This window comes from Odocoileus virginianus, chromosome 1 (genome assembly GCF_023699985.2).
Source record: "Odocoileus virginianus isolate 20LAN1187 ecotype Illinois chromosome 1, Ovbor_1.2, whole genome shotgun sequence".
Taxonomy (NCBI): Eukaryota; Metazoa; Chordata; class Mammalia; order Artiodactyla; family Cervidae; genus Odocoileus; species Odocoileus virginianus.
The window spans coordinates 7039959-7066746 of NC_069674.1; the positions used below are offsets into that span (position 1 = coordinate 7039959).

The 26788-nt window shown below is 47.2% G+C and overlaps 1 protein-coding gene across 3 annotated transcripts; it reads right to left on the bottom strand.

The window, feature by feature from the left end:
* ZNF398 (zinc finger protein 398) lies at positions 1-26788 on the bottom strand. 3 transcript variants are annotated; one of them, XM_070460119.1, is made up of 6 exons: positions 26460-26788; positions 22878-23234; positions 15719-15845; positions 14774-14887; positions 7281-7394; positions 1-6100 (listed from the first exon to the last, which is right to left on the bottom strand). In XM_070460119.1, the coding sequence occupies exons 1-6, from the start codon at positions 26481-26483 to the stop codon at positions 4950-4952; spliced, it is 1887 nt and encodes a 628-aa protein (XP_070316220.1). In that variant the 5' UTR covers positions 26484-26788; the 3' UTR covers positions 1-4949. The 3 variants fall into 3 exon arrangements, with proteins under 3 accessions (XP_070316220.1, XP_020751376.2, XP_020751375.2); XM_020895717.2 differs by having other exon boundaries at positions 22878-23273; XM_020895716.2 differs by lacking the exon at positions 26460-26788 and having other exon boundaries at positions 22878-24425.

The window sequence follows — 26788 nt, forward strand, 5'->3', positions numbered from 1 at the left end:
TGAGGTTTTATCAGATATTTTATTTGAAATGTAACCTGGCAATCTTACGAACATTGCAGGACAGTGCTTTTGAGTCCTCTCTGATTTGACTGTCTCTCTCTGTATTCTTTAGAGGGGGTTGGTCTTAAGGGGTGGAGTAATTTTTTGTTTTCAAGAGGCAATGTGACAAAAGTCATTGTGTATGTGTGTAGAGATAGAATTATGGCCTGAGTCACCTATTTGAAAAGGAAGTGGAGCCTGGCTGGGAAGGAGGAATAACACCCCAGAAAGTAACAAATTACTTCTTTTGCAAGATAACAGTGACAGCACCTCCAGGTCCTTTCTGCACCGGCCATGAGCTCTGGTCTGCGTGGTGCTGCTGGAGCAGAAGTCTTTCAGGGAAGACCGACACAGGGGAAGCAGAGTCTTTCCTCTCCAGGCAGTACTGGAAACGCCCCACCGTCAGCCCATTCCCAAGAGGGTCTACCAGCCCCAGATCCCATGGAGGGACCTGGGGCCCTCCCTCCCGACATGGCTGACTGAGCCAAGATGAGAACTGACCCAAGGGCAGCCAGTCCAAGGGCAGGCTGGAGACCTCAGTGGCCTGGTCTAGGAAGAGGAAGGGAAGCCCCCGGGGCAGTGGTAAAGAATCCGCCTGCCGATACAGGGGATGCAAGAGATGTGGGTTCGATCTCTGGGGTTGAGAAGAGCACCTGGAGTAGGAAATGGTAACCTGCTCCAGTATTCTTGCCTGGAAAACCCCACGGACAGAGGGGCCTGGTGGGCTACAGTCCGTGGAGTTGCAAAGAGTCGGACGCAGCTGAGCACACACACACACACATTACAAGAGGAGGAAGGGCCAGAGTCCACATCTTAGAATCTGAACCAGATGGAGTCATGGCACACACAAACTTAAGGGAGCCAGGAGATCCAGAAAAGGTAAGAGCAAAAGAACAGTCTAAATGGAAGCAACAGATGGGAGGCAGGAGCTAAGTCATCAGGTGGTCATGCGCTTCTGCAGTGCGCCATCAGTCCCCCCTCTGGTTGGCCTGCACCTTTCCTGACCGCTACCAATCTGACACATCTGTGTGCCAGGCTCTGTGCCAAGTACTTTCACAGGTTCCCCCCAAACCCTGACACGTCCAAGACCTAGCATCATTCTATGTTACAGATAGGAAAACTAGACTCATGATGATTAAATAGTTATGTCACTTCGTACAACGTCAGGACTCACTAGGTCTGGGCCGAACCCATGCCCTACACCACTAAGCTGCACTAACCTACGAGATGTGTCCCTGTGAGGCCTGAGCACTCCCTGCCCCCATCTCCCACCCATGTGCCCCAACTGGAGGATCTTCCGCTTATAAGAGTCTGACACTTTCCAAGTCAAAGAATGTCTTCCGTGTAAAACCCTGTGAGAAGACTGTTTCCTTTGTAGGATGAAGAGAGCAGGGTCAAAGTTTTCCACCAAGAGCAGAGAACATGGCGCTGATGGTAACAGAGTTCCTGGCCTGTGAGAACATTCTGGGAGAGTCTTACTTTTTCTCCCTGCTTCTCAGTGGTCCTCAGGCAGCTGCAGAGGATGCTTTTCATTGTTTAAGAAGCTAGTGTGGGATGTGTGGGGGGAGCGGGGAGATAGTGTGTTCTGCTCCTCCTCAAGAGGACATGTGAGCGGAAATGTGGGTTCTCTATCCCATTTGGAATGAACAAATAAAGGGACTCGGGTTCTCTCTTTATCAACCAGACTTTCTAAGACTGAAACAGTAAACATTTATTACTCCCGGGTAAGCTCTAGAGTCTGGTTCTGGCTGAGATAGCCATGAATACCCAAATATTTTAAAATGCTCCAGAAAGAAGCCCAGCGGAGTCCCCCCAATGGGAAGTGTCTGCAGGCTATTATTAATGGCGAGAGAAGTTCTGTAAAGCACTGCTAGGAAGTTATATCAAGCAGCCAGAGCCCGGCTAGGGCGTTCTAGTAACAAACACCCAGCATGAAAGATCAGAGTCATCTTCTTTCACTTTCCGGACAGTAAACTCCATTTAAGTTCACATCAGCGGCGGAACCAGAGGTTCATCTTACAGTGACAATGAAAAATCTAGTAAGGAAGCAAAGCATGAATCTGGTTACAGTCGATGGCTGGATCCACTCCGCAGAGATGGTGCCTGTTGATGTGGGACAGTACACACTTCCCGGCCAGAGGGCAGACTGATGGAGTGCACGTTTCTCAGTTTTCCTCCTTCCTACTGAGTCCAGTTGGGACGACCAATCCTCAGATACTGTCAAGGGTATGGTTTGTCTCAGAAGCCCCTGATGAGCTAAGTTTCTCCACACACTGGAACCTCTCTGTTGGACTTATCTTTCCCAGTGTTTTTTTTTTTTTTTTTTTTACTTATCTACTTTTGCATCTCAAGCAAACAAATTCTAATTTAGACCTGGCCTGGATTTCCACGTGGTGAGGACTAGGGGAGGGAAAGGAGACAAGAAGGTACAGCGGCTGCACCCCTGGTCTGTTTGATAGTTGACGACTGGATAACCCCCACTTCTACCTTTCTGGCTTGACCCTGCCATTCCCTTTCACTCAGCTTCACAGCTCTTGCCTCGTGGGTATGTGAACTCTGTTCACTTCTTGCCAAACTGTGGGTCCCGGCTGGCTAGAGTTCCTTGCAACAGGGACTGTGGGGCCTCTCTGCAGCATTTCAATCCCCAGGTCTCTTTCATTAATAAGCTCTGTGTCCTCAGGAAACCTTCGAGTAAAAGGATTCTCCAGGTCATTTCGTCCAGCAGCGCATCTAGTGCAGGCAGGGGTGTCTTCTCCAGCAACCCCTGGAGAACATGCAAGTCCGCGTCTTCAGGAAGGAGCCTCCCAGGGGCCAGCACCGTGACTCCTCTTCCTTTTCGGTAGGGAGATGCAAACCAGAGCTGGATCTCAGTCTCGGGTTCCTGGCTAGGAGGTGGTTACCCGTGAAGCTGGAACTTGGGCTCTGAGATCCCCAGGACCCCCCAGTTTCCATGGTACTGGATCCAGAGTCTAGCTAGAAAACTCTTCAATCTGGTATGTCAAGGTTCTGTTCATCATCTCCCTCAGTGTGTTCCATACCCTTGCCTTCAGACTGTAAGTTACGACAAGGGACTAGATCTCACACACATTTCTTAGGCCTTCTGTGATGCCTGGTGTTGTGAATGTCACAGAGCAGGTATTTTATACATGTGATTATCCTAGAGCGCAGCATGTTCAGATAGAGCCCTCCCGGGAGCGAAGCTGGCTGGGCTGACACTTTTTCCTAGTGCGGTCACACATAACTAGGCAGGGTGAAGTGTGGGCTGGGTGACAAGGGGGGAAACAGGTCCTTTCCTTATCATTTGTCAAGAGTGTCTTGCCTAAATACTCGCAGACCTTGTCCCAGTCACGATAGGGAGGTTCCAGGGAAACAGGAGAGGACCAGAGGTACAAACAACTTTTCTGCCCAGGACTTGGGGCTTCTGTGCTACTGTCTTCTATCCCAGTCTCCAGCCGAGAGTCAACAACATATCAAACTGATTTCAGTCAAGTTTCAGCAAGAACATCTCTGCCTTGATTTTGCTGTCTTATTTTGCTTTCCCTGGATAACAGCCAGAGATAGAGATAGGATTTTGGCAGGAGAAGGAATGTACCACAATATATGTATGTTTTAATCCTAAAGGTTCACTTTTTTCCTTTCACCAGCCTCATACTGCAGATGAAACTGACATCTGTAAAGGGAAACTGGCCCGACTGCAGAGTCGCTTAGGAATGGGACCAGGCTCAAACGCTTCCTGGTGACTGACTGACCCTCACAAAGGTACACATGGTGGCAAAGTTCCCCAGAAGCAAAGCCAGCGGCAAGAGGCTGCCAGGCTGCCCTCGCCCCATCTGGTGCTTAGCTCTCAGGGGTCTATGAAGCCCCTCAATCTGTCCATCACCGGGGGCGGGTGGTGAGCAGGCGATGCCGGCTCAAAAAACCTGCACTGTAACTGTCACTCACTACTGAGGAAGTGAAAGCTGAGAGGCCGTGGGCACTTTCCAGGACTCTATAATGCTTCTAGAAGGTGCTGTAGCCTTTTCCATTGATGATTGTCAGAATATCACACACCAGGAATGGAAAAGCCAGCTTACTGGCTTTGAAACGATAAGGAATAATATGACATATAAGTGGCTCTCAGGAATATGGTTCAGGCACAAACTCTAGGCTTTTCTGTCATTTCCCTGGGATCTCTAGCTTTTAAAGATGGGGCTGCATATCCTGCCTCCAAGTTTTTAACCAGGACCTTGGCAAAGCTTTCTAGCAGCTTAAATGGCAGTAAAAGCCTGAATGCTTCAAATTAAGCTAATGAAAGAATTGTTCTCCTTAGGAAGCTCTTAACGTCAAGATTTTTGCTCACTCAATATTAAACAAAATATATTAGAAGGATTACTCTGGGAGACCTAGGAAGGCAGTCTTGAGTCATCTTTTCGGGCGGGGCAGGACACTGGAGCTCTGCTAGGGGAGCAGAAGGGGGGAGGGCTTGGGCACTGGCTTCCAGCAGCCATCACACCACCAAGGAAGTGAGAAAGGTTCAGGCAAACATTCTCTGCCTCAGGATGGGCTCCAGGGCTTGGAGGCTCTTCCATGCACCTGACTCTACATAGAGCTCAACCACTCTCAATGTAACCTGTGATGGATCACCAGAGGCTGAACCTTGCTTTCCAACCTCTCTGCGACATTCTTCTAACTTCTGCTTAGGTCATATTTTTTTTGAAAAGATGGGGAAGCTGGGCTTTCTTCCAGGTCTTCCTGGGTTTCGCAACGTGGTGCTCTTGTGAAGTTCCGAAACTCAAGCTCGGCTCTAGTCAAGCGTTCAGGACCCCACATTCCTCGACACGCCAAGCAGTCCTCACCACAAGGTGCGGGGTGGCGGGGCTTTCCTCTTGCCCCTACCGTGCCCACACAGATAACCCTGAAAGGAGACAGCTTTACAAACCCGCGCCCCCACTGCCTTCCCCATACCACTGATTGGCCTCCAGACCTTCGGGGTTGACGCCCAGGCCCGAGGCTTCCAGCCCGGGTAGGAGGGGCCCCGGGGGGTCCGGCGGCGGTCCCGAGGGGTCCCGGTCGCCGGCGCAGCCGCCCCCGTGGCCCGCGCGCAGGTGGTCCTTGAGCGTCTGCTTGTAGCGGAAGCTGCGGCCGCACTGGGCGCAGGGGTAGGGCCGCTCGCCCGTGTGGATGCGCTGGTGCTTCATCAGGTGGTGCTTGCGGATGAAGCTCTTGCCGCAGTGCGTGCAGCTGAAGGGCCGCTCGCCGGTGTGCAGCCGCCGGTGGTTGAGCAGGTGCTCCTTGCGCATGAAGCTCTTGCTGCAGTCGGGGCAGGGGTAGGGCCGCTCGCCCGTGTGGATCATCTGGTGGCGGATGAGGGCCGAGTGGCCGTTGAAGTCAATACCGCACTGCGGGCAGGAGAAGGGCCGCTCCTGCGCGTGGCCGCGTTGGTGCAGCAGCAGGCTGATCTTCAGGCTGAAGCTGCGGCCGCACTGCGCGCAGCGGAAGGGCCGCTCGCTGGCGTGCGCTCGCCGGTGGCTGGCCAGGCGCGCCTGGTCAGCGAAGCGCTTGGGGCAGTCGGGGCAGGGGAAGGGGCGCTCGGCGCTGTTGTGGACTCGAAGGTGGTAAGTGAGTCGGGACGGGTGCGTGAAGGTCCTGGCGCAGTGCGGGCAGGTGGGGGGCGTCTCGCGGGCGGGGGCCGGGGGCCCGCCGTCGGCCGGTGGGGGCAAGTGCTTGGGACACTGGGCACAGGGGGCGGCGTGCTCGCCCGGAGGGCCGCACTGGTGGGTCAGCAGGAGGTCCTGGCTGAGGCTCTTGCCGCAGTGGTGGCAGGAGAAGACCGGCTCCCCGGCCGGGGGCGGCAGCGGATAGGTGCCCAGCTGCGTGAAGGTCACTTGTCCCTCCGAGGCCTCGGCCAGGCCGGCGGCTGGACGTCCGAATGGCGCCAGGGGCGCGGACTGCGGGCTCTTGAAGGCCATGTCCGGGAACGGCTCCTTAGCTGCGGCTGCTGGTGGAGAAGCGAAGGCGACGGGCACCTCGGGGCACAGGGAGGCTCTGGCGAGGCCTTCGGCCTTGATGACCAGCTCTTCGTCTGCAAGAAAGGGCTCAGGGTCACCCGGCCGCCCCCGGGCCCCCCGCAGCTCTCCCGGGTCCCTGCCTCAGCAGAGGGCTGAAACCGGCCCATCACCGGGGAGCTCGCCACTGAACCTCTGCGGTGCTTCCGTCTGGACAGGAAGGGCCCTGGCATCCGTCTTTCCAGCGACTTTCAGTTTCCTGGCGCACACACTCAGATGTTCTCTGTTGCCTGTTGTGACCAGGCCTAAAATCATCTTTTTATCTAATCCTGTTCCTCCTTACTCTGGCAGATATAAACCCCTGAATATAGCTCTCTGTCCCTTTATCTTTTGGAAAATACAGTACACATTTCTGCTCCTGTGTCTTTGCTCACCCTGCCCTCCTTTTGTAGAATGCACCCCTGCCTTCCCAGCTTCCTAGGTTACACCCAAGCACTTGGTACCGGTTTTCTAAGGCCAGTTCCAGCGACACGTCCTTCTCAGGCTTTATCTAAATACCTAAAGGATACCTGGTGGAATGTCCTCCAGACTCCTTATTTCTTGTGTATAAGTAAGTCATCCATCCCACACTCCCTTGATGTTTAATAATAGGCATGCCTAGTACTGAAATGTGTCCCTCCAACAAAACTTCTGGAAGAGCAGAAACTCTTTTTCTCTTTTAACTTTTATTTTCCAGGGTCTGAGCAGAGCACGGAAGACAAATAGGTTGCATTCAGTTGCATGAACCATTGTGTCTCCCGACCTTGAGATTCTCTTCTGTTCAGATGGCAAAATACAGACGCCGCTAAGTGTCTTAGAAGACAGGTGGTTCTCCCGTCCAGGTTTTGTCCTTAGGGAAAGCTCCTCACTGACACCCTCAATTGTGCCTCAGCTTGTCTCCCCTCCCCCTCCCGCTTTGGTCCTTTCTACGCGGTCCCCCAGTGTTCTTCTGCACTCCTCTACCCTCATACTTTTCATCCGCGTGCACTTCCTTTTCTTCCTCTGACAATTCTAATTTGTCTTCACACTTAAGAGTGTGTTTTCTCACTTAGAATTTATCTTAGTTGGGTTTCAGTTTCACTTCTTACTTGAACAAGCCTCCGCTCCCGCCCCATCTCTCATTCCTCGCCCACTTCCTTGCCTCCACAACCCCACTTCCCCTGCGGTTTCTACTCGGTGGTCTTGCCACACCCTGGGTCTAGGAGGCTCAGTACTCACCAGCATAGGTGCCTTTGCACATGTCACTCTCCTTGGGCTCCTGCGGAGCACCAACCTGGGTCTCTTCCTCTTGTTTAATCCAAGACAGAATATCTGATGTCGAAATGCCAGGCTCTGTTTGTGGGGGGGTGGGGGGAAGAGAAATGTCTTCAGGGCTTGACTCAGAAAGTAGAAATAATCATGCTGGTGTGCTGAATACTACATTTTGCCCCAATATTTATCTCTAATTAACTATAACAATAAAACAAAAATCAGCCTTAAAAAAACAAAAACACATATAACATCCAGAGAACCAACTCAAAATGAAACCAAATGTATTAATCTTTCCATGATAGACTCACCTTGATTGACTGTTTTTGGTGGTGAAAAGTGAAAGTGATAGTCGCTCAGTCGTGTCCGACTCTTTGCGACCCCATGGACTGTGGCCTGCCTGGCTCCTCCGTCCATGGGATTCTCCAGGCAGGAATACTGGAGTGGGTTGCCATGCCCTTCTCCATGGGACCTTCCCAACCCTTCAAAACAAATCAAAATTTTTATTTTGGAGATGACATCCTGAAATCACCTAGAAGCATGAGTACCTTTCATTTCATCAGCACACTTACTTTCAGAGTGTTTTCACATTTTTCTCTCACAGCATTTTTATGAGATAAGGAAGCAGGGGACTGCCTCTCCATTTAAGTTAGAGGGGGGCCCACAGAGGTTAAGTAAATTTCCAGTAAGGAAACATTTATAGTGAAACACTATATTATCAAGGTTTACTTTAAAATACAGAAAAAAAACCCAACAACCAAATAAACAAGATTGACCAAAAACTTTTTACGAATGTTAATTTGAAAACAAATATGTTATCAGAATTACAAAATCAGGTTTAAGCACAGATCTGATTGCTCAGAAACATTTTTCAGGTTCTCAATTCCACATTCTTTCCAAGACAGCATATTACTTTTGCTTATTAAAGACACAGGTTTTTGTTTCCTAAACCCTGAGAGTAGGGAGAATAGTATTTGCAAGTTCCTCAGGCCTTGGGGATTCTTTTGGAAAATAAAAAAGAACAGCCTCTAAAGATTTTGCACATAACATGCCTCATTTGATCAGTACAGAAACAGCTGTGCTTGCTATTCCAGCCAAGGTCTATATAGCCTTTTTTGGCCTAAAAGAACAAGCTGGCACATTGACAGGGTCCAGAGAGTTAATTCAAGCTCTCTATATTATTTATCAAAAAAGCCTTGTATGCAGGTTATGGTTTTATTCCTAGCAGATGAACAGAACTCACTGTTATTGCTCAATGCCTTTTAAATCAGTTAGAGACTGCTGGGATCTAAAGGTATACACAAAGCAGAAATAAGAGGTTGGACAAGGCCCAACAGACTGTCAGGTTATGCAGACAGGAGAAGACAGGGTTCTGTGCACACTGTGGGCTGCCTTTCCAACTTCCTACTTTGAGCTACAAGGCTGAAGTGTTACTAACCACAGTCCAACCTTATCTTTTTTTCTCCAAGATTTTATAAACATACACACACACACACACACACACACACACACATATATATATTAACTGCTTCATTCATCAATCTTCTAAATAATGAGTTAGTGCTCTAGGACCTCCAAATGTGATTCAAGTGGTTTTGACTATTTTTTCTTTAGTTTATAATAATGAACTCATAGAATGTTATATATTTGGTGAGTTTCAACCCATTGCAGTCATTATTCTTTTCTGTAACCATTTTAAAACTGAGTATGATTAATTTACAATGTGTTAGTTTCAGATATACAGTAAAGTGATTCAGTTATATGTATATATGTATTTTTTATCAGATTCTTTTCCAATATTGGTTAATACAAGATACTGAATATAGTTTCATGCATTATACAGTAGGTCCTTGTTGTTTTTCTATTTTATATATAGTAGTGTGTATATGTTAATCCCAAACTCCTGATTTATCTCCTTCTCCCCACCCCTGACTAATTCCTTTGGTAACATTAAATTTGTTTTCTGTGTCTGTGAATCGGTTTCTGTTCCAAAAGTAAGTTCAAGTCATTATTCTTTTTAATGCTCAAATTGTCCCTTTTGGACTAGGAGGAGCCCCTTCAGATCAGTTCTATGTCTTTTTTCATCATCAAATATCTAGTTTCCTTCATTTCTGGTATAACAAACTAGACCAGATTCATCTTGTATGTTTTCTGTTCCAAGCAAACAATCAATAAACTGAGAAATGGAATTTAGAGACCACAGTCTGGATGATAGGATGCCAGTTGTTAATAGGTTGTCACTGCTTCTAGGTCTTTTCAGCAGACAGAGCTATAAAATACCATTTAGAAAAACAAAATATAATCAGTTTACATTAATATTTATGACCATATTTAAAACTACAGTGTTTAACTGCTTTGATTTAATCCTTGTATCTGTTCTCTCTTATCCTGAGAATCTTGGTTCCTAATAACACTGCATAATGTTTGCTTTATCTGAATGTACATTTCAAAACTATACCAGTATTATTAATAAAAATATGGACTCAATTTAAGATTTTTTGTGGTATACAGTTTAGTTTTTTCAGCATGTGTTTGATTTTATACCTTATTTTTTATGTAAAATATTTACAAGGCTCCAAAATGAAAAGTATAAAATACATTCAGAGAGACCTAGCTTCCATCTCTAGTCTCCTTCCTTGTATGGGTAGCCATCCTCCTTGACCTTTGTTTTAATCCTCCACACATCTTCATTTTTTCCCTCTTTAAGAAGCATACTACACCGATTGTCTCGGACCTTCATTTTTTACTTCACAGTATATTCCGGGATGCATGTCCGCAGCAGTATACACAGACCCTCCTCGTTCCTTTCTGTAGCTGTACCACTGTGCATTCAGCATCTCCCCTGATGGGCATGTGGAGTCTTTCCAATCGTTTGTTACAGTATCAGTAAGCAGCCAACCGTAAAAGCTAAGGAGGACTGAAACAACAAGTCAGTTCTCCAGAAATGGGAGTGGCTACTGTTGTTACCGTCACTGGTTCAGTATGCCTTCACTGAACCTGGGGAGCCCCGGGAACGTAAGCCAGGGTCTTCCTGAATACTGATGCTAAGGTTCTAACTAGGTTAGTACAATGAAGTAAATGTTTATTTTGTTAAGTAACTGGGTCTTAGCACTGCTGTCACTGAGTGCATGTAATATGGTGTGTCTACTACACTCGGTGCGAGTGATGGGAGCGTAGGACTGAGCACCTTTCGGAAGTGAGATGAGAGGAGCAGGAGAACTGGAGTGGTCAGGGGGCCTTCTGCAATCACCTGCCTGGTGACAGAAGGGCAACTGCTCGCCCAGCTACAAGGGCACCTGGAGTACATCCTCACAGGCCTGGGGGACCCTAACAGTGGACACTTAAAGAGACACAGAAGAGAAGTAAAATCATTGGTTCATGCAAGCAGCAGGCTTTGGGGAAAGCCAGAGAAGAGAGAAACTGAAAATACTGATTAGGTAAGAGGAAACAGAAATGCTGAGGTTTCAGGTTCGAGAGGTGGTTAAAATAGAAAGGTGGATCACAAGAAAATATAAAATTTTAATGTCTATGCTGGTTGAATGTTATCATGTGTGCTTTAAGCAGGTAGGGCCCAAGCTATCTGAGGAGCTGGAGCCTTGAGGTTCTGGAATGTGTACAAAGGTATTATGAACTGAGTGAGTTAGAACTGATGCTGAGATATGAATTCTTAAGCAACAATGAAAATGCTCGGTACATGAAACTACCGTTGATAAAGATACAAAACTCTTTTTGCAACTTTCATGAAGCAGATATGGAACTATAACACAGCAGGTGACTGTGTTGTGTATTTGTGTACTGAGCTAAGTTTTATTTCCAGGGTAATTCTTGTCTGCATGTAGACTAAACAAAAATAAAGAGTTTATCATATTGGGATGTCTTAGTCACTGATTTTGTTTAGGAAAAGATGGTTTTGATGGACAAGAGTGAGCAGTGACAAAGGAGATAAGGGTGATGCACCCTAATCAATGATGAGCAAAGAAGTCTCCTCAGGACTGCAAGTTTGGGAATGAATTTATTTTACTTTTCTAGAATCTTGGCTCAGGTCCAAGGCTTCCAAACTAGAAGAAGGGCTAGATAATGGGCTTTTAGTATTATTCTGTCTGAACTTCTTAGTTAAGGCTTTTCTCTAAAGAATTCTAAAATACCGGAGTTCAATATTACAACTGTCAGTGACCAAATAATGGCCACACATGCACACACACAGCTGGTCTGCATTTTGGCCCTAGTAACAAAGAAGAATTTCAGAAAATCTCAGGTTTATATTTTTCTGCATTCTCTCATTCACTACTATTTTCTGCTAATTGGAAGCAATTTTATCTAAACTACGAGGCACCAATGACTGCTCCCTGGAAGGAATAATAATTTCTTTTCCTTCATCAGATTCAGGCAATGGTGACTACAACAGAATATAAAATGAATTCCAAGATATTTGGACATAAAAAGGAGGGGGTGCCACATGGTATCCTTACTATCCCCAAATCTATTCTACCTGTAATATATTTTTACTTAATTACAATGCACAGTTCTTCCTAAAGCTCTAAAATGGAGTAAGATAACAAAGTATGGGCTTTATAAGAAATATGGATAAAACCCAAACATACTTTAGAAAATTGTTTCTAAAAATACATCAATGTTTTAATATAAACATACTGGTCTACTAACAAATTACAAAGTGTGTTAAAATTAATTTTGAAGGGCCTCCCTGGTGGATCACTGGTAAAGAATCCAGCTAGCAATGAAGGAGAAATGGGTTCGCTCCTTGATCTGGGAGGATCCCACACGCTGAGAAGCAGCTGATCCTCTGAGCCACAGCGGCCTGTGCTGCAGAGCCCGGGAGCCGCCACTGCTGAAGCCCAGGCGCCCGGGAGCCCGGGCTCTGCAACGAGAGAAGCCACGGCAGTAAGAACCCTCGGACCGCAACTAGAGGGCAGCCCTCGTTGGCTGCGACTAGAGAAGAGCCGGCACAGCCAAAAATATATAATAAATAAAATTTAAAAAAAATTTTAACTTTAAAAAGATGATGATGTTACAGGAGAGGACAGCTGCTTGCTCAATAATGAGGAGTTTTTCTTCTTTTCTTTTCCTATTAGGACAAGATGGGGAAAATGATATAAACAGAGTGAAGAATAATCAATGAAAAAAATATTTGATTAGTCCTGTCTCTAAAGTAGCCCAGCATCAGTATCCACCTGGCATCCATGTGGACAGTCTGTTAGGCACCTTGACGACTAGACAGGTAATACTATTCTCCACTGAAAGGAACCAGGATGTTTTTAATGTGTTGGGAGAAGGAAAATCTAAAGTAGGCCCATGTTAACACAGCAGGTCTGAGACTGCCTGTCCTTGGACGGCCTGCTCCCAAGGTTGGCACTTGGCTGACAAGCAGTTCCTGTGCTATCTCAAGCTCTCCTCAATGTTAAGAGTGCCTCGCTGGGTCTCAGCTGTTTGCACAGTGTGGTTTATGCTGAAGATCCACTCCCCTTCTGGGAGTCTGGAGTCTCAGAAAATGTCAGACAGAGGAGGCCTACGGGACCAGCCTTGGGTCCTGTAGAGTCTCCGGAGAGTTCCTCTGGGAGACGACACTCATGTGTGTTGCCACAGCTTGTTGCTGAAGTGTGGTCTATGAGGCGCTACTGAAAGGGGGCCCTGAAGCTGGCCCCCGGTTCCCTCCAGACTGCACCCTGAGCACCTTTGGTCTTTGCTGATTTTGCTTTGTGTCCTTTCGCTGTAATAAATCTCAGCCCTGAGCATGACTATGTGCTGGGGCCCATGTGTTCTCCCAGCAATTACTGAGTGTAGGAGAAGTCTCAGAAACCCCAACAGAGTCTGAAACTTTTTTTTTTTTAAATAAAAACAGGTGTTGAGGCAGTACTAAAAGGACACAGGAGATGGTTTAAAAGTCAGTTTTTGACAATTTGAGCAAACAAAAGAAAACAATTAAATGAATAAAAAGTCATGAAAATATAATTAAACCTAAAAGGGGGAACATGTTAAGGGTTCTAAAGGTTAGACATGTATGATTTTTCTTAAATGCTATATATTGATCAGTCTAAATTTTATGAATCCTATCTTTAAGTTCAGGTAAATACCTAGGCTGGTAATTACCAATGCAAACTAAAATTCCAAAGAATAAAACCAGTATTAAATAAATTAAATGCTTACACTGTTAATTTTAAGTAAAAATGTATTAAAGCATAAAAGGTGACTACCCACAAATGGAGTCTTAAAAACCAAGGTAAAAATAAATTGACAAAAAGGCAGCTAAATGAAACTTTCAAGTATCATCACAAACCAATTTACTTACACCTTTTCCATTCATCCCCAAACAATAAAATGATATACTCATTTTCTCTCACTGAGGCCTATGGCAGGTAACTAATAAAGGTGACCAAGGAGCCACTTCCAATAATGAATTTTTATGCAATCAAATAACCCATCTTTATTTGTGATGTGATTTTAGACTATTTATATCCAAAGTATAGAGATTAATAAAATTCAATCTGTTACACTGCCTAAATATAATCACCTACACATTCTTAAAAACAATGTGTGGCAGACATATACATTCCTCAAAATTCAGAGAAAGTTCACTTGAGATTTGAGTATTTCATTGTATATAAAATGTATATCATAAAATATATAAACAAATATTGAACTCTAGGTTAATGATATCCATGCTGAACTAGTTAGGAGGAAATGTCTTGCTATCTGCACTGATTTTAAAATACACAGAAAAGAGGATGTATTGATGGATGGACAGAGGGACACAGAGATGGACACACATGTAATAAGGAAGTAGAATAAAATGTCAGTGATAGAATCTAAGTGACTGGTATCTCAGTGTTGGTTGCAAAATTACATCAACTTCTCTGACTGAAAATTTTCATAGTAAAATGTTAGAAGAAATAACAGTGCATGGAATGGGGGTGGGTTGTCAGAGATATTCATCTCACAGAGACGTCTGGAGGATGAAATTTCTATCTAGCAAACAAAATCTATATGAAATTTTTCTGATAACAGGTGGGACTTGAGAGAAATAACTGGACTTGGGCTAGCAGTCTTTCCCACACAGTATCAAATAGCTGCCAACCAAAAAAAAAACCCCAAAAAACTAGGTGGAGTTAGTTAGTGATAATTGGCTCCCAGACTGGGCAAAATTCACTGTGCCCAGGTGGACATCATCAGGTCTGCCCTTTAAGTGCATCCCCGAGGGACCATGCAGACTCCCATCCCCTCAACACTTCTGAACAGCTGGACACATGCTCCCTCAATAGTCTCAGGCCTGTGCTACTGACAGGCGAAGGCTTTGGACAAGGTGATTTCCAGGGCCTGCTGACCCATTCAGTCTCCTTGCTTTTGGACTGAGAGGCTCCAGAAGCCCCAAGCCCTGCTTACCTTAGCTCCAAGCCGTCACCTCTGACCAGGAAACGGAGACAAGAGGTGGATACCTCTTTTCCACTCACCTTCGCTGGGGTCCGTGGGAATCCCACTCTCCTCTGGCCCAGCCTGGTCCTCTGCATTACGGTCTCCTTCTGGCTGAATCTGAGATAACACATCAGGCTGATTCATGGCATAATCTAGGAGAGGAAAATGGGAAAGAGGGTACGACAGGTGATCAGTGGGGATGACAACTAACGGCCAATCGAAGCTGAGCTGAAGGCGGTGAGGTCCACAGTCCCAGGGAACCTCTCTGAGTCCAGCACATGGGTCCCCAAGGCCTGGCCCGGGACCAGTCTGTGGCCTGTTAAGAACCAGGCCGTACAGCAGGAGGTGAGCAGCGGGTGAGCGAGTGAAGTTTCATCTGCTGCTCCCCATCACTCACATTACCACCTGAAACATAAGCCCCAGCCCCTTCTGTGGAAAAACTGTCTTCTTCCAATAAACCGGTTCCTGTTGTCAAAAAAGGTGGGGACTGCTGGTCTAGACCATTCTCCCCATCCATTCACCTCCAACCATGGCTGGTGTCTATTGGGAAAGCAGTGGGAGGAGAGGTGATGTGTGGGAAAGGCTCGTGTGCTCCTTGAGCACCGAATACCACCTCCACAGAGTATGAGTGAGGGCGCCTCAGCCGAGGAGAGGCAAGGCCCACGGATGGCCAGACTGCCACCTCCATGGACTAAGAGCGCCTTCGCCTCAGTGAGGAGAGGCGAGGCCATAAATAGGAAGGACACCATGGAGACCACTGCAGCTGGCACACCCACAACCTTGAACTTCACCCTCTGTCCTTTGACTTGGCAGAAGGCGAAACTGTGACTTCCTATTTAGCAAGGCTGAACTGAACATCTTGGTGGCTTGGAACCAGAAATGTATGAGGACAGAGGGAAAAAAGAGGACACTGGAGGAAAAGGGATTGCCCTGAGACTTCTCATTCAAGTCCCCTCATTCAAACGGTGCCAACTTAGCCTCACCCATGGAGATGAGAGACTCATAGTTGCCCTTCATGATATTCTTGTAAAGTTCCTTTTGCCATTCTTCTAGTTTTTCCCATTCTGGAGTGGAAAAATAGATGGAGATATCATCGAATGTCACAGGCACCTGCAATTATAATACACTGGGGTTAGTTTCTTTCACTGCAATTCACTCACTCTACTACAAACACATCTCTACCTGCATGCATGCTAAGTAGCTTCAGTTGTGTCCGACTCTGTGCAACCCTAGGGCTATAGCCAACCAGGTTCCTCTATCCACGGGATTCTCCAGGCAAGAATACTGGAGTGGGTTGCCATTTCCTTCTCCAACTATATATATGCCTACTAGTTACAAAAAACCTATGTGAGATGCCGAAAGGATACAGGCAAAACTTAAGACACAGATCTAACCTCCAAGAGTTGATGACGTTTTCACTGTGACAAACTTTAAGGCTGTGTGTTTCAGTCACCAATAGAGAGAGGTACAAATGCAAAGCAGTATTTAATTCACAGAACAGAGCCTACAGTGGATATCCATGAAGTACAAGGCTTATCTTAAGCAGCAAAATTATAAATATACAGTTTCAGTCTGCATACGACTATATTCAGCTTAATGACCTGGACAACAGATTTTGGAAACAGCTATAAACTAAGTCTAGAAAAGGTGGGACTTTGGTCAGTCCTAATAGACAGGTAGGTTATAAACAGGCCTAACAGGAACGGGAAAAACACTGAAGCATGGAAAATTAGAGAATGCATTCAGAGAACAATTATGGATTCTGCCTAGCTGGAGTCGAAGTTGTATGAAGGGAATGGTCATAGGGAACCCCACCTTCCAGCATAATGTTGTTCAAAGCTAGAAGCTTATCTGTAGGCAAATGGATATGTCTCTGTGCAGAGAAATCCAAGAGGGGCCTGGGGTGTTAAGGTACCAGGTGTGGGCACTGTCACCGAGTGTAAAGCTTCTCTACTTCTGCCATCATAACAGCTCATTCTTCCTTCACCCACTTGAGAGCTTTCCACAGTTTTATTCTTAAATATGAGTTAACTTACAAATACCAGTGACCACTGAGAGAAATCCTACAGCATGATCAAGAAAGACTAAAATGAAAAGAGGGGGGAAATGACTGAGGAAAAAATAGAAATACCTAGGCAACAGAATCTTATATATAAAAACCTTACTAGTAATACCATAAGGATTTGAGAGAGATTAAAGCCATAAAAAACAGGATGAAAGACTCCTGGTAACTTTATATATATATATGTGTGTGTGTGTGTGTGTATTTTTTTCCTCCCCAAATTAAAAAATTCAACGAAAAGATACTCATCGTCATAAGCCTCACATGCCCTTTAAAATGCAAAGGTCTACACAACTCTGAGGCAGTCACATGTCCCAACGCTTCATCTGTGTCATCAACCATGAATTTTGTCCCTTACAGCTACTAGCATCGTAAACTACTCACGTCACATCCTGCTCAGCATCTGAAATCAAGCTGAGGGCAAATGTAGACGAACTCAATAGTCAAGTTTTATCTAACCTCACTACACAAAAGATTTGTGAAGGTTTACAACAGAAACACATATGATAAAACGATGACAAAAATGAAGGATCAGGATGTGTTTCTGGTTCAAGAGGTGAACTAAACACACAGGTACTTCCTTTCCCACCCAAGTTCCACTGAAATGACAGTAAGCCAGACCAGGAGGGACTAAATATTAATAACAGTACCAAGAACAAGAAGGAGAGGGTGTCCCCCGGTCGGAATTTCTGACGAGTTTCTCATTGAGACTAGAGGACGCTCCAGGGCTGGGGTACGAGGAAGAGGCGTCTCTGACAACGCACAGGGAAGGGCCACAGTGAGGAATGCAGAGAGCTGCAAGCCCAGAGCTGGCAGAGGCACTGAGCAGGAGTGACAGCGGTTAGAAACTGCAGCCTGAAGGTCTGTCTTTGGAACAGCAGGGCCCCCTCTCTTGTCCTCATCAGCCCTGGTAAAGCAGCATTTACCCCAAAGCTGAAACCCAGACCTCATCTCTAAAGAAATTTAAAAACCTGTCTGGAGACAGTATGGGGTCCCGGTGTGGGGCTGACAACCTAAGAGTCCTGCCTCACTCCTGGCCTCTGGGTGGCTCCCACACTGCCTGTTTGCTCCTTGCCTGGCACCCTAAAGCGAAGCCCACCTACATGGGGCATCTAAGGAGAGAGCCTCTAGTGTAAAAGAAAGAGCCCTTGGTTAAAAAGGCTGACACGGTGGTAGAGAAAAATGCAAGCTTCCTCTAATTACCCTATTAACCAAATCCTTCGCTTATAAATATGAACAAACAACCAAGGATCACTCAATATTAAAAAAGTAAAATTGGGACTTCCCTGGTGGTCCAGGGGCTGAGACTCCATGCTCCCAAATGCAGGGGGCCCGGGTTTGATCCCTGGTCTGGGAACTAGATCCCACATACTGCAACTAAGAGTGTGAGCTGCAACTGAGACTCACTGCAGCTAAATAAATATTAAAAAAAAAAAAAAAAAAGTAAAACTGGACTTCCCTGGTGGTACAGTGTTAAGAATCCACCTGCCAATGCAAGGGCCATGGGTTCGATCCCTGTTCTGGGAAGATTCCACATGTTGTGAGAAATAAGCCCATGTGCCACAACTACTGTAGCCTGCACGCACTGGGGCCCACAAGCCACAAGTACTGAGCCCCTTGTGTCACAACTACTGAAGCCCGCATGCCCCAGAGCCAGCAAGTCACAGCTGCTGAGCCTGAGTGCAGCAACTACTGAAGTCCATGTGCCTAGAGTCTGTGCTCTAGAGTGCAGCCAAAAAATAAATGAATGAATAAACAAGTAAAATTAACAGCATCAAGAGGAACATACACTACAAAAAAAATCCTAGATCTAAAAAAAAAGTTAAAAAGCTGAAGGAAAGTTATGACCAACCTAGACAGCATATTGAAAAACAGAGACAGTACTTGGCCAACAAAGGTCCATCTAGTCAAAGCTATGGTTTTTCCAGTAGTCATGTATGGATGTGAGAGTTGGACTATAAAGAAAGCTGAGCACCGAAGAATTGATGCTTTTGAACTGTGGTGTTGGAGAAGACTCTTGAGAGTCCCTTGGACTGAGAGGAGATCCAACCAGTCCATCCTAAAGGAGATCAGTCCTGAATATTCATTGGAAGGACTGATGCTGAAGCTGAAACTTCAATACTTTGGCCACCTGATGTGAAGAGCTGACTCATTTGAAAAGACCTTGATGCTGGGAAAGATTGAGGGCAGAAGGAGAAGGGGGCAACAGAGGATGAGATGGCTGGATGGCATCACTGACTCAATGGACATGGGTTTGGGTGAACTCTGGGAGCTGGTGATGGACAGGGAGGCCTGGCATGCTGCGGTTCATGTGGTCGCAAAAAGTCAGACACGACTGAGTGACTGAACTGAACTGAACACATATTCACAGAGACATTCAAGTAGATATTGCATCCATTAAAAAAGAAAAATTCAGGCTGGTTTTAAAAAGGAGAAAATAAATATTCTTTACAATTAAATATATAATTGTTAAAATGAGAAAGGTTAGAAGGAAAAGTAACAGAACTCCAGTTTAAAAGGTGAAAAATATGAAGGAAAAGTTAAAGAGATGAAGACAAGAATCCATCATCTGTCAAACAGTAATTCCACAAAGAGAACAGAAAAAAAAAAATGTGGATGGGGGAAACAAAAGATTGTAAAAATAGAATCACAGAAGAAAATTTCCCAGAGCGGAAAATCAGTCTTCTGATTGTGAAAGGTGACACCAAGTGCCCAACATAAATTTTAAAAGACCTACACCCAAGACATAACAAGTACAAATAGAAGGTAAAAGCTTCCAGAGAGAGAAAAAAAAAACTATTCCTTACAAACAAGAATTGATTTGTTATTAAACTTTTCACCAATGGCATCTGATGTAATGAAAAAAAGAACTGGTACCTTTGACACTGTGGGAGAAGTGGAATATTACTCAGCCTTAAAAAGGCAGTTCTGACACCTGACCTGACATGGATTAATCTTGAATGTGTCATGCCCAGGGAAATACTCCCTCACAAGGAAAGAGATACAGTATGAGCCCACCTAGATGAGGACCTGGAGCAGACAGTCACAGAGATGGAAAGCAGGACGGGGGTCACCAGGGGCTAGGGGAGGGGGTCCTGGGAGGATCTATAGGTACATCACTAAAGTTTTGCAAAATGAAGACGTTCTGAAGACGGATGCTGGTGATAGATGCCTAAGAGGAAAATGTACTTAATGCCACTGAACCATCCATTTAAAATGGCTAAAATGGTAAATATTTTTTCTTTTACCCCCTCTCCCCTAAAATGGTCAATTTTATGTCACATATATTTTACCACAGTTCGAAAAATTAAAATGAAGAAACGATTTTTGAGGGAGAATTATTTTGAACTTGGCATTCAAAAATAAGGTCAGAGTAGGAGCGTTTTCAACAAATCAAGGACACGAAAGTGTCCCTGTGGCCCATATTTCAAACCGGTAAATCTTCTATATATTTTAATTTCATGAAGTAATCTTTGAGAGGAATCACTTCAAATTCAAATTTGAAGTTTAAGAAGGACAGTTTAGATGTTATCCATTTACCCAGGTAAGACAATAAGTAGCTTTAACTTACCTTCTCTGCTATTCTTATGGCCCAACACCAAGTTTAAATTACTCCCAAGAACTCTGGGAGGCGCCCAGATACACACACCATGCACACAGTTGGGAAGGCTCTCTCTCAGAGGCCGACTCCGACCTTCCCAGCCAGCTGCTCACCCCTGTACCTTGAGGAAGTCTCCATCTTCTCTGTTTGCCCCCTGACCCCACACTCAGTCCTCTATCCCCCACTCTCTGCCCTGCAACAGCTCTTGCAAGGTCCCCAGCAAAGTTGTGTTGTCAAACTGCATTCACCATCCTCATCTTTCTAGACCTCTCAGCAACATATCCGCCCACATGACCACTGTCCCTTGACTCTGTGACCCACACACTCACTGGCCGCCACTCCCTCCCGTGGTGCTTGGTCCTTGGACTTTTTTCTCCTGCCTCTCCACCTTCTCTCCTGAGGTCATCGCTCCTGGCTTCATGACTTACGATAACATCTGCACATCAATGATTTCCAAATATTTCTCACCTTTGAGCTTCAGAGACCGCTTAGCACCACTCCTGAACATATCCCAGGCATCTCAAACTTAATGCTGCCAAAGGGGCACTAATTCCTTCCCTCCGTAAACACCAAGACCATCCCCTCAGACCTCCAAGTCAAAAACCGAAGAGTCCGTGGTTGAGACCACCTGCTCTGGAGCCAAATGGCTCACAATCTAACTCCGCTATTTACATTTACTGACTGCATGAGCTTGGGCTCAAGTTAGGCTTCTTATGAAAGTAACCAAAGTACTTACAACAGTAAGTGCTCAGAAATTATCACGCAGTAAATTTACAATTACTATTGTTCTTAATTCCTCATTCCCTAATTCCCATCAGTAAATCTTACTGTCAATTGTACCATCAAAATGTCCTCAATCTGCACGCTTGTCTCCCTCTGCACTGCTGTTACCCTCAGCCAAGTCACTCTTGGCCCTCCTGCCCTGACGGCTGCCTTACAGTTTTCTCCCCGCTTCTGTTCTTACCCCAGTGAGCCATTCTCCACAGAGCAGTCAAAGAGATTCTTCCAGAATATAAACCAGATATAACTCCTCCACTTAAAACCTTCCAACCTTCTCATTCTAATTCAGATGAAGACCACATTCCTCACCTTGGTCTCCAAGGCCCTACACTGGTGGTTTACAACCAGAGTAGAATGTTAGAATCGTCTATGGAGTTTTAAGATCAATGGTTAGGCCCCATCCTGAACCTGCTTAGTTAGAACATCCAGACACAATGCCCATCAGAATTTTCAGTCTCCCAGATGACTCCTGTCGAACCAGGGCTTAAAAACCCTGCCCTAAACGAGCCACCACCTACGTCTCTGGCCATGCTCTACTTGTTCACGGCACACCAGCCGGTTGGCCTTTGTCCTTCCTCTCGGTGTTCCAAGTTTGTTTGTGCCTTTGGGACTTGGCACTAGGTATTCTTTCTGCCTGGAAGGTTCTCGCTCAGACCTTCTCCCAGTCGGGTCCTTCCTGTCATTTACTCTCAGCCTAAATACCAGCTCCTTTACTAGACCTTCTCTGACATCCAATCTAAAAAAAAAATAACCAGATAACACTTTTATTTTTTACTGAGGCACTTAAATGGATTTATTTGGTTTGTTTGTACTGTCTTTCCCCCTAAAATTTAAGCTTCAGGGGAGCTTGCATGAATTATTCACTGCTGTGCCTTCAAGAACTAGATATCAAGCCAACAGTACATGTTCAAGAAATACTTGTTGAATGAATGACTAAATAAACGGGCATGTTTGGAAACTAGCTGCCTCTGTCTTCCAGAACTCAAGAATGGCGTTTATTTCCTGTTGCTTTATAGGCTATTCCCTTCGGAGAGGCCGGGCCCGAGCAGGACAGCGCACCATGTAAAGGGTGAAGGACAGGCCCACCCTGGATCCTAGCCCCACAGACAGCCCCCCATCCTTACACCAACCATTTGATTCTACATCTCACTCCTCTGTCCTCTTTTTTTTTTAATCTGGAATTGCCAACAAATTCAAATTGACTGATTTCAATGATATTTAATTTTGTTTCCAATCAAGACTGCAGCGGACAGATTAATACATCAAAAAAGTGACTTGGGGATAATGGGTAGGAGAAAGAAAAAAAAATCCATCTGCCAGATAGCCAACTTTGGGCTAAGAAGAGTCTTCCAGTCTGAAGTCTGACATTTCCCATGATCAGAACATGTAACTTGAACATGGAATGCTTCCCAGGTAGACAGACACACAGAGCCACTTCCTGGTTCCTTCGGCCTCACTGATTGAACAAGACCGCCTGTTACTAACAGTCTAAGGATGAGGGGACAACAGAGGATGAGATGGTCAGATGGCATCACCGACTCAATGGACAAGAGTTGGAGCAAGCTCCAGGAGATGGTGAAGGACAGGGAAGCCTGGCGTGGTGCAGTCCATGGGGTCACCAAGAGTCAGACATGACCGAGCGACTGAACAGCAGTAAGGACGAGGGCTTGCACCCCCTACGCCGCAGTGCAAGGCTTACCTTTGGAATGTCTCCTTTGATACCCGGGGGCAGCCGCAGGATCCAGAAGTTCCTGTTCCTCAGCAGGTTCTCCAAGTTCTCCAGCCGCCTCTGCAGCAGCCCGTACTCCTGCAGCAGGGTCCCCAGCACGGCCCACTTGCCCTCCAGCTGGTTTCCGAGATCCGCCACTGTCTTCTCACAGCTGGCCAGCTTCTTCTCGGCCGTGCCCGTCCGGCCTTCCAGGTGCAGCAGTCGCCGGCTGTGGACTTCCACCTTTCTCTCAATGGCCTGCACGGCCGCCACCACCGTCCACAGGGAGATGGCCGCGGTCTGCAAGTGAGCTTCGTTTGCCGCTGGGGCTGCGGGGAGAGGGAGCGCCTGCAGGGAGGTAAGGCATTCGGAATCCCATTCGGAAGTCTGTGCGTGGTGGGGAGATGGGAGGAGACACCGAGGGTTAGAAGGGGCCCTAATCCAAAGCAAAATCATATAAGCGCTGCTCCCATGGCCAGTTGTGATTATTCTAAGTACAGTTTTAGTACTGCCTGCTTAAGCCTCATCTTTGTGGAGCTCAGTGGCACAAAAACCAAGAGAACTCAGGGGTGGATGAGCTAAGACAGTGACCAGGTGAAACTGGACCAAGCAGTGGCCTGGGGCATTCCCTGGGGTGGAAGGCCCTGAGCCAGCCGCCCAGGGGCCAGGCTGCGGTGGCATCCTCTGCCTCTGCAAAAGCTCGAAGCGCACCAGGATCTCTCCAGGTTTCACTGAGCTCCATGCCCTCTGATAAACCCCTTCTTTACTGACTTAACGCTCTGGCCTTGTCCACCACCTGCCTGACAGCCACAGCCATATCATGCAGTAGCAATTGAATAAGCTATGAATGTTGCACGTGGAGAAAACATGGTGGTTCTTTTCTAATACTTGCAAGTTATAAAACCGAAGGCTGAACAGACTTGTTTAATCTGATCCACCCTGTGTTACTCCAGAGGGCAGACAGAACTAGAACCAACATTTGAATTTTTGGGAAGGGAAACTTTGATCTGTATAAATGAGTATGGAACTAGGTCTTTCCAAGAAAATAACAGGCTCCCCCACTGCCCCGATCACTTTGAGCATACTTTGAAACATGAGTGTATTTTTTTAAAAAAATGAAATTCCTACAACATAGAGGAGGTTGGACAAGGATGATCTCTGCAAAGCCTTCCGACTATGAATCTGATAACCTGCTCTCTGGCCACAACCTCTGATCTCTCCCACGACCTTATTCTCCTTTCACCTGCTCTGTGATCCCATTGAACCCTTGACCCTTCCATTTTCTTCTGGTTTACCGGCCTGCTCCAGGCTTTGCTTTCTTCCTTGGCTGATCATTTCAGCTAACTTCAACCCTTCACTTCTCTTTCTGCCTCAGCGGCTCGGCTAACTTCCAGCTTTGAATCAATTGTTCTTATTCTCTGTTCCTGGAAGGAGGCTGGGAAGCCCAAGGAAATGAAGTCGCACAACAGGGTAAACTGGTGTCACCACGCACTCCTGGTCTCTAAGCTCAGCAGGAACACCACACTGTCTGGTTTCTGCCCGCCCCCCCCCCCCCAACCACCATTCTTTTCCTATCCACAGACTGGCCACTACAAGCCCCTGGCCTTCTTCAACTTGCCGTACAGCGCTTCTCAAACTAATGAGCACATCTGGAGATCCCCTTAAAATGCAGGCTCTGACTCAGTAGGTCTGGGAGGAAAACTGAGAGTCTGCATTTTAAACGAGCTCCCAGGTGATGCCAACACTGCTGGTTCAGGGATCGCAGGCTGAGCAGTAAGCCTCCTGTTTGCTGCAGGCCCCCTGCCTCTCAGGAGATGACATGGCCTCCTACTTTGAGAATTAAGAGTAATTAGACCTGGAGAGTGGGAATAGGGGGAGTCTCTCTCAACTTTCTCTTCTTTTTCTTCACACTCCTTCTCACTTCAAACTCAGTAGCTTAGTCTATATGCTTTCTTCTTTCCTTCCCTCAGGAAAAAGGTTCATCCTACTCAAAACCTTGTGCTCTGAATGCCACCTCCTTCCACATTTTAAAATACACTGATCTTATCTCTTTTTTTCAGTTAATATTTCAATCCCTCCTGAGCGTTCTCCATGGGATATACCGTCACTGTTCAATATGGTAGCCATGTGTGGCTACTGAAAACCTGAAATGCCCTTATTTCAATTGAGATGTGCTGTGAGTATAAAATACACACCAGGTTTCGAAGACGCAGTATGAGGAGGAAAATGTAAAACTTCATCAATAATTTCTTAATACTAACTACACACTGAAATATTTTGTATGCACGGGGCTAAATAAAACATATCCTGAAAGTTCATTTCATCTGTTTCTTCTTACTTCTAAAAAATGTGACGACTGGGAATTCCCAGCCAGCCTAGTGGTTTGAACTCTGCAGCTTTCACTGCAGAGGGTCTGGCCAAAAAAAAGAAAAGAAATAAATAAATTTAAAGTGTGACTACTAGAAAATGTAAGGTTATCTATATGGCTTCCATTATATTCCTATTGGACAGGGCTAGCATAGACACACGATCGTCTCTACCATATTGGAAAAATAAGATCCAAAAGGGAAAAAATAGGTCCCCTCTGCTCTGGCCCCCGCCCCATTCCTGCTGCTCCCCTTTTTCCTCCGCTCACTTTGCGACTCAGTACGCCAGTCTGGCTCCTGAGCCATAATGGCTGAACTTGGGGTGCGCAGAGGCTTCTTAGCTCCAAATCCTGGGCCCCCCTGTCCGGCCCTGGTATTGACGCGTCCCTGGCTGGTTCTCACGAGGCTCTTGGGTGCAGGGACGGTCACGGCCGGCTCCGCTGGCTTAGCCACGGATAGAGCCGGCTTGGCCTCGCAGCCGGCCTGCAGTAAACATCCGCTGGATGAATAAACGCGCAGAAGGTAATCCCGCGCTCGGAAACCTGCACTCGGCAATCCCGACAGAGGGCCTCCCGTGTGTCCGGCATCCCCCGACACGCGCTGGGCACTGGGGATCCCTGCGCTCCCGCGGTCCTTCAACACACCTAACTGTTGCCGTCACCCCGCATTTTGGGCTGCACGAGGCTCGGGGTGTGGGTGGGGGTGCTGCAGCGAGCGTGACTCTTGTGGGGTCCGCTCCCAGGGCTGGAGAACGGCTGATGAAAACATCAAACCAAGCCACCATCCTCCCCGGCCCCGCGTCCTGCAGCGGGGCTGGCACTAGGCGGGGGCGGATGGGGCAGTCGTCTCTGAACTCATCCCTCCCATTGGGGTAGGAGGCTGTCTCTGCTGCAAACCTCCAAACGGGATGGGGAGCCGGGAACTCGCACGGAGGTGCGGAGACCGCACGAAGCGGAGAGCGAGCGGTCCCAGACCCGCTCTCGGCGTCGGGGTTCCCCCCGCTCCTGGGCCCTCCTCTGCCGGCGGGACCCCAAGAGAGATGTCTTCTGCTCAGTCGTCGGGGCTGCGCCCAACTCCGGGGCCCCGAGCCTGACAGGAGGCCGGCTCCCCGCCCTCCCCCCGCCTCCCCTCGGGTCCGGGTCTCAGAGCCCTAGGCGCCCGACCCTCCCGGGCTCGTTGCGCTCAGCGCGGCGCGGGCCACCCTTACCGGAGCAGGGGCCGCCTCGGCCATGGCCCCCTGCGCTGTCCGGCACGGAGCCGGAGTAGCCGCCGCCGCCGCCGCCCCACACAGGCCGGCCCCCCGGCCTCTCCGCAGGCGGCGCGCTCCCGGCCCTGCCTTCCCCCGCCCCGGCTCTCGCTCGCCCGTCGGGCCCGGCCTGTTCGGGGCGCGGGGACACGGTGGAGACGCGGGCAGCCGTGCGGCGGAGCTCGGGTGGCGGACAGGTTCGGCCCCACTCGCTCGGCCCGCGGCGACCCCTCAGCTGGCGCTTTGTGGGCACCGAGCGCACCCCGGGGACCGCTCGGGCCTAGACGCGC

What these genes read in the sequence shown, in the direction of transcription:
- ZNF398 (XM_020895716.2), bottom strand. Translation starts at nt 23,342, where the DNA reads ATGATTTTGCTTTGGATTAGGGCCCCTTCTAACCCTCGGTGTCTCCTC. An exon ending in TGAGTCTCTCATCTCCATGG is followed by an intron (nt 14,888 to 15,718) that starts GTGAGGCTAAGT and finishes TTCCTCTCCTAG; the next exon opens with ATTATGCCATGAATCAGCCT. An exon ending in TCCCACGGACCCCAGCGAAG is followed by an intron (nt 7,395 to 14,773) that starts GTGAGTGGAAAA and finishes CCCCACAAACAG; the next exon opens with AGCCTGGCATTTCGACATCA.